The following is a 14,455-nucleotide window of genomic DNA, read 5'->3' as shown; positions in this document are numbered from 1 at the left end:
GAATGTAGAAAGTTTTTGCATTTAACATGGTACAGTTTAGAGTTAGAATTTAACATTTAAACCGTATAAAGGGGTTTTACCACTATGTTGCTACATACGTTCTTTTAGACAGTACTTTGGACAATAATTTAGTGCCTGAAGTAGGAAAAAATGTTATGCTGATAAAGTTGCCTTAGAAAGACATAGCGAGTACTAGTGTTGTGACCTTTAGCGGGCGTTCAAAACGTTTGCATTAATGAGCTGTAATACTTGAGGAACATGTGCACTGCGAGCGCCTGAACATGTTTGCTCAGTGAGGCTGCTATCAGAGCCTGTGGAGCCACACACTGAGATACTGGAGCCAAATCCAGGACACACCCAGCTGTTCACACACTCATGTGTACTCAAGAATGTTCAGCCGTGAAGGGACGTTGAGTATGTAAACTTTTGAATTTGCTAAAGCCACATAGTATCTGTTTTAGGATCGCAAACAGTGTTTCTGTATAAAGGAGGGTTTTGGGAAGGTGTTTTGGATTTCTTTTGTATGTGACACATATTACATGTTTAAGTGAATGTATTTGTGATAACTTAAGTAAAGAACATACTGCTGTACTTATCTGGCCATTGTAATAATGACTGTGTGTAAGTACATTAGCATTCAAAAAATTTTTTTTAAGTATTTTATTCTTACCAAGGCTGCATTAGTTTGATCAAAAATACAGTAACTAATATTGTGAAATGATTACAATTTTAATTAACTGTTCTTTTTTTATATATATTTTTAACTAATTTATTCCAGAATTTTCAGCATCATTACTCCAGACCCTCATGATTGTGTCAAGGTCAACAAGTCTCTTAAAATTTCAGATAATTTGACCTTTTTATGACAATGCAAGGTTAGTTCCGGTTGTAAAATGTCATGTGACGCGACTCCACAAAAATGTAATATTATTATAAGAAATACTTTTTAACGTTTTCTTTTAATTAATGGTATTAAATGGCATTAGTTTAGACTTTAAATTTAATACATATTCCCCTGGTCTCCCAGACAAGGATTAAGTCTAGTCCCAGACTAAAATGCATGTTTAAGCTGTTTTAACTGAAAGCAACTTGCACTGGCACATCTTAAAATATACCAGTGCCATTGTTTCGTCTCAAGATGCACATAAGATGTAGGCTAATGTTTTTTAGGAATGTGTATGAAATGCACTTAAATGTCTTAATTGAACTAAGGCCTAATCCTGGCTTAAAACTTCTTTAAGTTGTTCAAAAGTTGTTTCACAACTATATTAAACCAACATGAGTAAGAATTTTTAAAAGATTTTATTTTGGACACTTGTTTATTGACCCCAAAAAACGTATTTTTCCAAAAACAAGCTGACAAATTGAATTAGGCTACATGTGCTTTGAGGCCTGATAAAGGCTGAGAGGACGGTTTCATAGAAGTTAGACATTTTTTCTAGAGGGAGTTAATCAAAATTAGTGAAATATTTCTGTGTATATATATATACAACAGCCCAGAGAGGGGCTTCTCGTGTGTTCTGAACCATGTGATCTGTCGGGTTTTTGACATGAAGCATTCACTGCACTACATGTTGCTCTTATTATGTCTCCATTTAAGTTAAAAATAGATAATTGTGTCACTGCGGACGTCAGCAGGCTATCCGGCATAATGAACACATTTATCCGTAAAAGCACCCCTGTGTTAAAAAAAGAAAAGAGAAACGGTCTGTAACCAATATGACTAAACTTAATTACACTGCAACTGACTGCGGGCCACAGCTGGGAGGACGAGGGGAAGAGATGTCCATGTTTCCTGCTTTCATGTGTTAATGATTACCACAGTGTCTGGTTTTGAGGAGAAAGGGGGATCCTTTTGTTTTTGTTTTTATTGAATGACCTGTGTGGTTAGGGACCCTATTAACTCTACACCCAAAATAGCTCTGATGCCTATGGAGATGAGAGCTGCTTTGTCTTCATTGGTAAAACTGAGACAGGTTGTGGTACATCCTTGTTGCCTAGTCAAATGGATATTAGGTTGGATGCTGGATCTCTGAGCCGAGGCAACTTACAAGAAAGTGATTCAGTCAATAAAGCGTCATAGACTTTAAAGAAAAAGAAAGACAGGAACTGAGGAGAAAACAACTTTAGCACAGGATGCCACAAGATGAATTCGGTCTGGGAAAAGTGAAACAATTTATGATCTGTGAGCCACATAACAGTATTTCAGCCGATATTTTATGAGAAATATGTGGAGTGATGTCTTGTTAGGCTTATTTCTGGAAATGTGGTGTGTTTTAAGGTCTTGTGGGTAACCAACGCGTGAGGAGTAGCTGTACCCGTAGAATGATTCGTTTGTTTTTACAAAACTTTATCACAGGGGGGAAAAAAGCCCTTTTATGTCAGGCAAAAGGGGAATTTATTTAGAAGGGAACAGCCACAAAGGATGAAAGGCTCATTTAACACTGAAGTTCCACATAAACCTTCAAATGAATTTTTAAAGCCAGAATTGTGTTGTGTGGAACAAAATGTGTTTGCCTCCTGCACTCACATTTTTTAGCCTTTTTTTTTACGCATTTCTATTAATAGTAAACATTCCGTCAAATTGAATTGAATAATCCTTACATATTATTCATAATATGAGTTAAGAATTTTAAAATGAGTAAAAGAAAATCTTAAACTTAAATTTAAACATATTTTATTTATTTTTAATTTATGAATACAAATCACATAAACTAAATGGTCCATTCCCTTGTTCTATTATGATTTATTTGAAATGTTTTATTAAGCTCTAGGTTTTTTTTTACTCGTTTAAAAATCTTAATTCGTAATATGAATATGTTATTCAATTCAATTGGATGGAATTTTACTATGATTTGAAATGCATACATCTTGAAGTTTTTCTTTCTTTCTTGTGTGCATGAAGTGACAAAAACTAAGAGAGCTAGGCTATCAACATGCAGGTGTAGCTATCAATAAAGGGCCATTATAAAAATAGATGCAAACATCTTGTTTTATTATTAGCCTAGTTAGGCGTATTCACTCAATGACAACTATAACGATAACCGGTTGGTGTATTATCTCAGTTCCCTCACGTGTCCACACCTCGTTTTATACAGTCTATGGTCCACACCAGTTCTGTTTACTCGAATCGTGCCCTGAGTTTTTCGTCTGCCGATTTAAATGCGCGAGCTCTTTAAAGCAGAATGGATTCTGATTGGCTGGCAAAAAATTGTATCGTTCATCCGCTGGAAAAATCAATAATCCAACGATATTGTTTCACTGTGTCATCATCGTTATAGTTGTGTAAACAGGCTTTTAGATTTAATAGTATAAATTTGCTCTAGCTGAAGCTTAACAAATTGGGAAACCAGACAAATTGGAAATTTGTTTTGCTTGTTGCTTCATGCTTGAACTGTAGCAAGTTAGGCCTACTGGTTAACAAGTTTGAGGCGGATCTTATCTCACTCACATTCAGACTCGAACCCCCCGAAGTCAATAGCAAACATTTAAAATGTGTTACTAATAATAACAATTAAATCGTAGGCTAGTCATTATCAAAATAAGTACTCCTCGTATATGGACAAGAAATATCTAATAGGGTATCTATTGAATACTAATAATGAATAAGTAGCCTATCTAAAAAAAATAGTATCAATTTAATAGTCTACTCGTATCTAATGAATGAGTACCAGTATCTAATAAATAAGAAACATCTAATAACTATCTTTTAAAAAGGTACTAGCACTAATAGCTAATGAATAAGTACTAGTACCTATTTAAAAAATAAGTAGGTCTACTGGTACGTTTTAAGGATTAAATGTTAAAACAGCTTGCCATAAAACCACATTTTAAACAACACATTTGACAAACCTTGTTTTCAATTAAGATTTTTATTGCATTTTGGATTTATTTTAATCAAGAATGAAGAAAAGAACATTTATGATTTGATACTCTTCATAAACAAACATTTACAATTCAGCTCAGACATAAAGTTTGCTTTGAAAAGAAAGATTGTTGATATAACTAAACTTTTTTTGTCCAGTGTTTAGACTAACAAACATGTCAGACAAAACCAGGAGAATGTTAAAGCAAGTATTTTAAGACGTGTTCAATTTATGATGAATGCTAAGGGGGAAAAACACCTTAGACAGTGCAGAAAAAACACTTCATCTCAACCGTTTTGCAGTCACTTCAGCAATTGTTTGCATTTAATACTTTAAGCATTCTATTCCTTTCCTTCGCTTCAAAGCATGAATTCAGATTTGTATGAAATTGGGGCAATTGGAAACAATTAGATCAAACACAGAATAGAGTGAGTGAGAATCATATACTTGACTTCAGTTTTAGACTAGTCAGAAAAAATAAGCAGCTACACCATCATTTATAATTCAATACAATTCTTATTGGTCCTTAGATGCTGGACAAGAGTCCTTCACATTAACATCTTAGTAGGAGCATCAAAATAAGATAGTCACACTGAAGCTAAAGAAAAGTCACATAATATTATATCAATATATCGCTGTAGCTTTAAGATATTTTAAAGACTTTTTAAATCTGGCATAGTACTATAACAGCTAAATATGTTTAAACCCTTCATGATGTGTGGCACTGCAGTGTTCCACTGTAAAAACCAGTTCATTAAAAAAGGAGGTGTGTGACACAATAAAAAACACTCCTCAACCTCAGAGAGCAGCATCATGGAAACAGTATTCTCCCAACTCAACAACACGCGTCCTCTCTCAGACATACATTCAACCCTTATACAGTAAATATGCACGATTAGTGGTTAGTACATTAATAATTCTCTAAATATAGGGATGTTTGAAACATATTACTCTTATTAAATCAAAATATCTTTCTAAAAATAAACTATTTCAGATGAATAATTTGCATACAATATATACAGATAATAGTATACAATAAAGGGGTAAAAAAAACAAAAACATTTTCTGTATTGGAGCATAAACAACCATATAACATCGCATATCTTGTTTATTTCATTTGAAACTTTGGGCTTATTCAAGCTCAGCTAAATCACTTAAAAGTAAAACAACTTTAATTAACCTAACATTTGAGCTCCATGTGTAGGGTTTTTAAATTAATAATTGCAATTATTTTTTATTATTTATATGATCACATTCCAAAAATATTACTTAAAATAGCTTTAATGTGATATACTGTGACAGTAATGTTCAAGCTGCCTCATACTTTCAAGAGCAATTATGCATATTGAATTACAGACTTTCTACCAAACAACAGGAATGTTTTTTGGGGGTAAAGGAAAATTTTAAAAAATAATTGTGCAATAATTAGAGCAATAACTGATTTGTGGGGGATTAACTTTAGTGCCTCCTTCATTAGGAGCAAATAAACCTATTTTTTTTATCAATCTTTGATTATCTTTCTGTGCTTCCAACAGAAAAGTTCCTTTCATAAAACTTCATTTCTTGTTGGTTTGGAATGTCAGAACGGATGCATACACCAAGAAACATTTGATATAATTTGTCGCCATGTTCCATTGAGGTTTCAAGGCTCTGAGGAAATTAATCAAATCAAAGGTCCCTGTAGAGATGTGTTCACACGCAGGGGTCTCCGGGGCTCTTCAACAGTGACTTTGAGTGCACCGTTTCATTCACCTATGAGTAAGCAAAGAATTTAAATAAGAGGATTAGGTCAATTAAAAAGCATATTAAGTTTCAAGCATGAAAAATAAAAGTTGTCAAACTGGTCTAAACTGGTTGGCCTCACACTTTTGCCACATTGCTGATAAACAGGGAGCCATGCCCAGCAAAAAGGAAGCATGCTCTCAGTCAAAGAACAATTGGACGGAAGGGAGAAGTCCACTCTTGATGCTCACTAACCCTCCAAATAACACAACGGTTTCCATTGTGACCCGTGAGGTCACTCACCAAGACCATTCACAGTCAATAAACAACTACTGGGTTTTAAAACACACTGGTCTTATTTAATGAGAATATAGCAGTGTGCCATGTTAGTTAAAGCACAGCTTATGAAGGCCTTTTCCATTAATAGTCTACTTTATTCTAATGAGACAAAAGTCCTTAGAACATTCTATTTTTCAGCACCATTTCCCTGTCGTTCTCATTGTCAGCCATCAGGAAAGAAACAGAATCTTGTTTTCCTGGTAAGGCTGATTGTAATTGATAGGCAGACTTGAACAAAAATCAAATATGAGCCAGCCAGACCCACATTCCACAAGTTGAACTATTATTCCCCTTCCCTCGAATTTGTTTTTAAAATGTCAATTTCATCGACAAGCAAGCAAAAGTAAGGCACTACAAATTAAATCACTAAAAGAGGACAAACGTTAATACAAGAGACCTAATTTCATGTCATTGCACATAATGCAAGTTGTGGTAAAGCACTCACCTGTATTTGACATCGAACAGGGTCGAGTCGTCGTCTTCATCGTTTTCTTCATTTAAAGGTGCCATCTCCACGCGCTCGGCGGGAGTTGTGATGATGTCATACTTTCGCGTTTTTCTGATCTTCTTTGCCGATCTATTCAAACCAGGGTTAGAGAGAACATGGTGAGTGAGGTTATGACCTGTACATTCAATAGCGTATTTTGAGTTTTCCAGCTAGGCGAGCAGCAATCAGAAATTCTGATTCATCTAAATTATTCTAATTCCTTAAAGTCACCATTATATCAAATTGTTTTTATGGAATATTGCAGTATTTATTATAAATAATTTATCAATGCACATCTTTTTAAAAAATAGATGTGTTGACGTGTTTACTGGCACAATGACGGGACAACCTGTCACTCACATGAGATCACAGCAATAGCAAACCACAACCATCCAATCAAATCAATTCCCAATGACTAATCCCATGACTCCCGCCCTACATTGTTTTCTTGTTTGAGAAGCAGTCACTGGAAGTTTAATGCTGACTTTAACAGTTCTATTAATGGTTGTTTTAGTAGTTTTGAAAAAAGAAATGGCCATTTATTTTCCTCCCAAATCTGTTGCCAAATGAGTTGGTTCCAAATGGAAGGTGTGTTAAAAAAGGACAGACTTTTTAGAGGTGACAATCCCAGCTGGCATTTTAACGTTGAGTCACTGTTGAATCAACGTCAGGTGCCAGTGTTGGATAACCGTTGAATTTTGTTTAGATTTTGCAAATCAGATTGCAAATTGGATTTTGAAACAACGTTATTTTTCTACTGATATATTTCAACAAAACGTTTAAAAGTCATGGTTGTAAAAATAATGTTGATTTGACGTACAACTCAATTTTTTTTTTATTTCTATGTTGCATCCGTAGTGAGTCAACAACATAACTTCAACTATTTGGTGTTCAACGTTGTTTTAACGTTGAATTAATGTTTTTTCATAAACTTACATTATTTCAACCACATTTAAACGTTTAATGTCAGTGGAATGCCAGCTGGGATGTTATCCAATCACTTATCCTGCCTATAAATAAAAATACAACTGTACGTCATTCATCAAATATCCCAACAAAACTCATAATGTATAGGCTAACTTTAATTACATGTTGTGGTATTGAAATAATCAGTGACTGCATTGTTTTAAAGTCTCGCGAGTTTTAAGTAGTTAACGTTGTACAATACCACAAACGTTATGGTTAGTGTTTTGATTCGCTACAAAAGAACCGGCTCATAAGAGTCATTTGTTCGAAAGTCAGACTGCACTTTATTTGCTATATAAAAAAGCTGGAGACTGTCAAGAGTATTTTAGTTTCGTTCGCATTTGCAGATTCGAAGACCGACCGAACGTCGTGAAAATCATCGGATTTCGAATAAGATTCTGAAAAAGAATCGGTTCTCGGTTTCCAACCAACAGGCGAACCATCTGCTTCCAAAGAGGATTAAGTCAGGGAAAACGAGTCGGCGTTACCAGACAATCCAGCATGTTCTGAAATTGACAAAATCTGTATAAATGGTGTGTGTGTGTTTATTCTATTTCTGTCTTTAAGCAAGCCAGTTACCCGAAATCTAAGAGACATTTAGGCTAATGAATCGAAAAGGACTCCATTTTCAATTAAAAGTAAAGTGGCATTTTCTTAAAACCAACAGATGATTGGCACAATCACTCAGACAATAATCTCAACACAAAACTCAACAATAATAAACCATTTAAATATATGCCAACTTATATTACCTGAATATTTTTATGACAAGGCACGTGATAAGCAAGGTTGTTAACACGCAGATAGAAATCGAAATATTTTTGATGGTAGGAAGATCCCTTAAAATGGTAGAAATGCGAGATCCAACTGCTGCATCTGTTGTATTATGTGATGAAGAATAGTCTTCTTGCGGGGGTAATGTTGAATTCAACTGCATCGCTGAGGGACGCGTATGTGGTTCTCCGTTCACCTCCTGGACAATGGCAATAAGAGCAAAAACAAAATAATATGGCATTGGCCACATATTGTTTCCCGATTTAATCCGTTTACTTAATGTTTTGTATATTGAAAAGAGTCAGTATAAAGAAGCTCTGCGCTCTATAACACGAAATACGAACAACAGCTGTCTGACGGATGATGTGAAATGATGCTCTGAGTCTGACATCTCAAATATCCCACAGTTCACACAGTCGCTCGTCAAACATGTCCACAATCTCGCGAGTATCTGTTCATAATCTGTCTTCAATCTCAAGTGCTCTGTCTCATTCTTTGGTTTGCACTTGCACGCAGCTCAGTCCGTCCAGGATGTTTTCTTGGGAATGTGGATTATCCACACCCGGAAGAGCTCCGGGAGGGTCCAGACGGACGAGGAACCAATGTGCATCAGGGTTTGGCACCAACGTGCTTTAATAAAAGAAGAGCGCCTGTTTATAGTTATGTTGGCGAAATATTGATTTTTTTTTTTTCACGAGAGTATAGACTAGGCCTATACATCAGACAATCTACCATTTTAATATTGAATTGGCATAGGCTATGTGTTATGTTATATTGCATACAATATTGCATTTATCCCTAAAAAAGGAACTAATTGAATTACTTACCTTACTTTTCCCCATCTGGGGTGGGCTTTCCTGTTTGTTTTTCAAATGTTAGGCCCTTTCACACCAAAAGTAAAATGAATAGCATCAGCCTGAAGGAAATGCACATTCAGACCTGTAGGCTAGCTCTAACAAAAAGTAACTCAGATATTTTCTTGTAAATTTAAAAGTATGCATTACTTACTTGAAAAAAGTAATCTGATTACGTAACTTGTGACACACTTGTAATGTGTTGCCCCCAACAGTCAGTCTGTCTGTCTGTCTGTCTGTCTGTCTGTCTGTCTGTCTGTCTATCTATCTATCTATCTATCTATCTATCTATCTATCTATCTATCTATCTATCTATCTATCTATCTATCTATCTATCTATCTATCTATCTATCTATCTATCTATCCTAAGGATCCTTAAGGAACCAATGAAGTGGGAAATAGGGTTGCCTAATGTTTATGTGGTGTGTGGTAACTTTCTACATGGTGGGTATAGTGCTTTGCAAAGAGGCTGTTGTTGAAGAAAATCTCAAAAGGGGCATTAAATGTACCGCAGCAAAACTGCCTGCTTAATTTAGAAATGGTAGAAAAAGGTTGTGTAAAAAAAATAATTATACAGTAAATGTCCTCAAAAACCCCCAAAAAACCTTTACTAACCATAGTGGATCTCAGCAGAATAAATGCATGATTTGATCTCTTCAGGTCATAAGAGAAGGAAATAGCTTATTGTTGGATTAGGCTTGGCTTCCCTGCGCTCCATCCTGTTATTTAACACTATTTAACAGAGGAGTCCCAGTCCATATTCTCCTGGATAGAAATGCATATTATTACATCAATAATACACATTAAAACCAAACATGTATGAGTAATGTGTTTTTTGTTAATAATAATAATAATAATACATGCATAACCTAAACGAAGATAAAGATTTTAAGTATAGATTTTAATAACGGTAAATGTAAGTTAACCATAAGCAGACACGGGCCTTGGTGTATCAGACTGCTAAATTGTAAACTAGTTATGCAACCATGGTTATGATTTTTGGGGGAGTTATTCAATTATTCTCAAAGTGGAGAAACGTTTTAAATTAAATACATTGTTTATATTAGCCACATGGTGGCGCAATCACAGATACAGTCAGATGACCTTTCCGTCAGTGCATACAGGAAAATAAAAATATTAGCAGAAATCAGGGGCTGGTTGCAGAAAGACTGGTCTTACAAGTCAGTCATCACATTTATTTTCCTTAAGACTGTTCATAATGCTTTCAGTTACATAAAAACGTAGATTGGTCTAATTTGAAGCCAAAAATTAAGACTGATTGCCCCTGGGCTTGTCTCCATTATTTTAAGACAGTGTCTTAATATCTATGACCCAGTTAGTCAAGGGGCAGTCAGTAGGCCTATTTATTTTCGGTATCAAATTTGGCCTGATTGAAAAAAGTTATTAACAGTCTTAAAGCAAAAAAATTGATGACTAACTTGTAAGACTAGTCGTAGCGGTTTATGCAACCGGCCCCAGATTGTTATTATAAAAAGCAAATTTTAATTATATTTTCAAAGTCAAACTTTTCTATTTGCACAATGGCCCTCAAACCAAAAATGCATTGGGCGCTGATTGCTCCACAGTCCAAACAACACCAAAAATGTCATACAAGGCCACAAGAGGGCTCTTATATTGTTTAATTTTTCAGTCCAAATTAATTTCACATCTTTGTTTTATTATACTACAATAAAAACAGTTTGTTCCCATTTGTGTGCAGATATAAAGGGTCAAAATATGGTGTCATTTATTATACAGTATTTTTAGTATAAAGGAAAATATTATTTAGTCTGGTTTTGGCATCTGGTTTTAACACCTCTTTCTATCTGTATTTTAATTTTTGTTTATGAAATGCTATAGCTTGTACACAAATAATTGATAGAGTTTAGCTTGCTTCCTTAGCGAACCTAACCATGGTAGGTTTAGCTACCTAAAGCTAAAGGTTTAGCTACCTTCCATGAAATGTCCACCTGCTGCATTTCCCAGTGCCTACGTGGCATGACTATAGAGGAGAGGGGGAGGGAGCCGAGGCTCATACAATTACAGTTGCTAAGAAACCAACTGTGGTATGCAGAGTGCAGACTAGCTGTTGGAGAGAAATGAGCCATTGACAAGAGCTGAGCTTCTGGTACACCATTTGCTAAAAAGAACTGTCATAGTCATAGCTCATTAATTGAAGGTTAAATATTTAAACAACTTCATATGAGTTAGATCAATATATTATTCATATTGCAAAAGTGTTTTATATAAACTATGGATGTTTGGTTTGAGCTGTTGCAACCTGTAGGCTACATGAAACCTTTTGTCATAATACCAACACTGTAAATTCAATTATAATGATTTCACTCAATTAGCCTATAGGTTTAAATATCAAAGATGTCTGAAATTACTTGATAATAACCCCATGGATTACAATAAGTAGCCTTTTAAATAAATAAACATATAAATATTAACACTGGTAACATTCCACCCGGAGCCTTCACTTGCTTCATAATAAAAACTATATTCTTAATCCACAAATATAAAATATTAATGTCTCCACAAACCCCTCGTAAACAAATAACTTTGATATTCAACAATGTCACAGATTACTTTTTTCCAGAGACAACTTTCCTTTATATATATATATATATATATATATATATATATAATGTTTTATATTTGTGGATTAAGAATATAGTTTTTATTTTGAAGCAAGTGAAGGCTCCGAGTTATGCCTTTTCATGAGATCATGCTGGAAAATTCTTATAGCTTATGTTTTTAGAGCAGGTTTCAATTTATGGCCTATCATTATTTAAAGAGACTTTTTGAGAAATTTTGTTGCTGCTGCTGCATTTTTAAATGTAAATTATTCATGAAATCATATTCTTGTGTTAGCAACTTTCATTTTTTTCAATTAAATTTTTTCTTCTCTTTTTAGGTATGGATGTGTGTAATTTTTCTGTAATAAAAGTTGATTTATATAGGCCTAGTTAAATGAAAAACAAAAACAAAGATATTTCCAGTGAGAACAAATGTCTCAAAAATGCTAATTCCCTTGGTTTTAGGACTATAATCTCAACAGATTTGTTGCTTTGTTATATAAAGTCATGGCTTTATACAGTACCAGTCAAAAATTTGGAAACATCACGTTTTTAATGTTTTTTTAAAAAAAGAAGTCTCTCCTAATCAAGCCACCATTTATTTGATAAGAATACAGAAAGAATATTAATATAGTGAAATATTATTACAATTTAAAATGGTTTTCTATTTGAATATACTTTAAAATATAATTTATTTCTGTGATGCAAAGCTGAATTTTCAGCATCATTTCTCCAGTCTTCAGTGTCACATGATCCTTCAGAAATCATTCTAATATGCTGATCTACATTTATTCAGCAAAGATGTGTTTAATTGATAAAAAAAGTGATAGTAAAGATTTATATTGTGCATAAATGCAGTTCTTTTTAACTTTGTATTCACCAATGAATCATGAAAAAAGTATCACAGATTCCAAAAAAATATTAAGCAGCACAACTGTTTCTAACATTGATAATAACTGAGTATGAATTAGAATGATTTCTGAAAGGATCATGTGCCACTGAAGATTGTAGTAATAATGCTGAAAATTCAGCTTTGCATCACATAAATAAATTATATTTTAAAGCATATTAAAATAGAAAACCATTATTTTCAATTGTAATAATATTTCACAATAATACCTTTTTTTTCTGTACTAGTGATCAAATAAATGCAGGCTTGATGACCCTAACCTTCTTTCAAAAACATTAAAAAAAAATAGTAATGTTTCCAAACTTTTGACCGGTAGCCTACTGTAAGAATGTAAGTTGCATTATGTAAGTTAACAACACAATAGTAGGCTAAGCGAAGAAGTTATTTGATCAGTTTTTATTGAAATAGGAATGCTTTGCTGTCCTATGGCTATTTGTCGTTAAATTGCAGCGTTGTCAGTATGCCCAGGGGCGTCATGCAAGCCAAAATTCTGGGGGGGCACAATCTGAGACGTTGCAATTGTTTTCTGACGGGTGATATGGATCATGTTAGGAGGGGTCAGGGGGTTTCTCCCCCTGCAAATTTTTTAATTCTGGCTGCGAAACATACTATTTCAATGCAGTTTGGGAGGGACAGAAATACCTTAACGGAGCTAGCAGCAACCCTCCTCTATCTGAGGACTAAGTTAAAGTATATGTGTATCTTATATGTGCATTATAAGATGTTTTGAAGGCCAAAAAAACTCCTAAAGTTGAGCTTTGACTGATAGGCTTTTCATTTTTGTCTGTCAGTGAAGAAAGTAAACATAGGTTGATTTATGAATCATTTTCTCAGACGAATTTATTTACTGAAAGCTGGAAAGCTAGGTAGCCTAACTAAGTTTATTAAATTCATTCACAGTACACATTCATTATTGATCTTTTGCCTAATACAGGGCCGTAGACAGGGCTTTATAATCACAGAGGTCCTAAATTTGAGGTGGGTAGGGGGTTCAAATTTTTTATTTCTCTGATAGGCTATGTGCATTTCAAGACGTTTGAAGGCCAAAAAAAGGATAAGAAATAGCTTTAAAACCATGTCAGTGGGCAGATTATTTGTCAATACCTGCTCTCACTTCTTATCCATCACTCTTTCTTTTTCTCTGTCTCCTGATCTTGCCTTCCCCTCCTAAAGCTGAGCTTTTTTAATTTACTTAAGGCTACAAATTGTACTATATTAATTCTCAATATGTACACATTCATTATTAATCTTGTGCCTAACAATGAAAACGTCTTTTCCCCTCACAATGACAGTAAACTAATTATTAGCCTACATTACGAGTCACGTTACATAGGCCTATTTTCAGTTCAAAATGGCGAAATTAGACAAAAGTATATTCGTGTGCCTGATTATTTTTGTCATTCGTTTAACATTTATGAACTAAAAAAACTGTCAAATATGAAATGTTTAGTTTAGCTACTTAGCTACATCTCGCACTTGACTGTACACTGAAGCGTCGAGTCACTGCTAAAATTCGCGCTCATCTGTGAACATAAAGGCCGCCTACTTTGATTTGATTGGTCATCTCAAATATTCTGACATTGACGAGCAGTGACAGACCAATGAGGCCCAGATGAACACGCACGCACACACACACACACACTGTCCTCTGTTTCTGACGTGCGCTCTGCTCGGCACCGCTGCGGATTGAAGATGAACAACGCGCTGAATCTGATTATAACAAGACTGAAGAAATAAAAAATTATCAGGGAGGAAAAATCTGAGGGGGCACGTGCCCCCTCACTTTGAATGGGCATGACGCCACTGAGTATGCCAGTGTAAAAGAATGAGCTTTTTTTCGGTCACTGAATTCCAAAGGTTAGTTTACATACACCATCATGGATGCTGCGTTTCTTCTACCCAGAATGCTGCAGTGAGAGGAAGTTGTCTGTGCTTACGCTGAAGCTCAGGGCTGT

At 34.7% G+C, this 14,455-nt stretch overlaps 1 protein-coding gene across 1 annotated transcript; it reads right to left on the bottom strand.

The window, feature by feature from the left end:
• Positions 1 to 3,853: 3,853 nt before the first annotated feature.
• On the bottom strand, positions 3,854 to 8,696 carry fam174b (family with sequence similarity 174 member B). The gene is made up of 3 exons (XM_056255623.1): positions 8,133 to 8,696; positions 6,373 to 6,504; positions 3,854 to 5,618 (listed from the first exon to the last, which is right to left on the bottom strand). The coding sequence occupies exons 1-3, from the start codon at positions 8,402 to 8,404 to the stop codon at positions 5,615 to 5,617; spliced, it is 408 nt and encodes a 135-aa protein (XP_056111598.1). The 5' UTR covers positions 8,405 to 8,696; the 3' UTR covers positions 3,854 to 5,614.
• Between the last annotated feature and the right edge of the window lie 5,759 nt (positions 8,697 to 14,455).

The sequence above is a fragment of the Rhinichthys klamathensis genome, unplaced genomic scaffold, assembly GCF_029890125.1.
Source record: "Rhinichthys klamathensis goyatoka isolate OS25496 unplaced genomic scaffold, OSU_Roscu_1.1 h1tg000005l_1, whole genome shotgun sequence".
Lineage (NCBI taxonomy): Eukaryota > Metazoa > Chordata > Actinopteri > Cypriniformes > Leuciscidae > Rhinichthys > Rhinichthys klamathensis.
The sequence above is the reverse complement of the archived record's forward strand: the minus strand, read 5'-3'. Positions and strand labels throughout refer to the sequence as shown.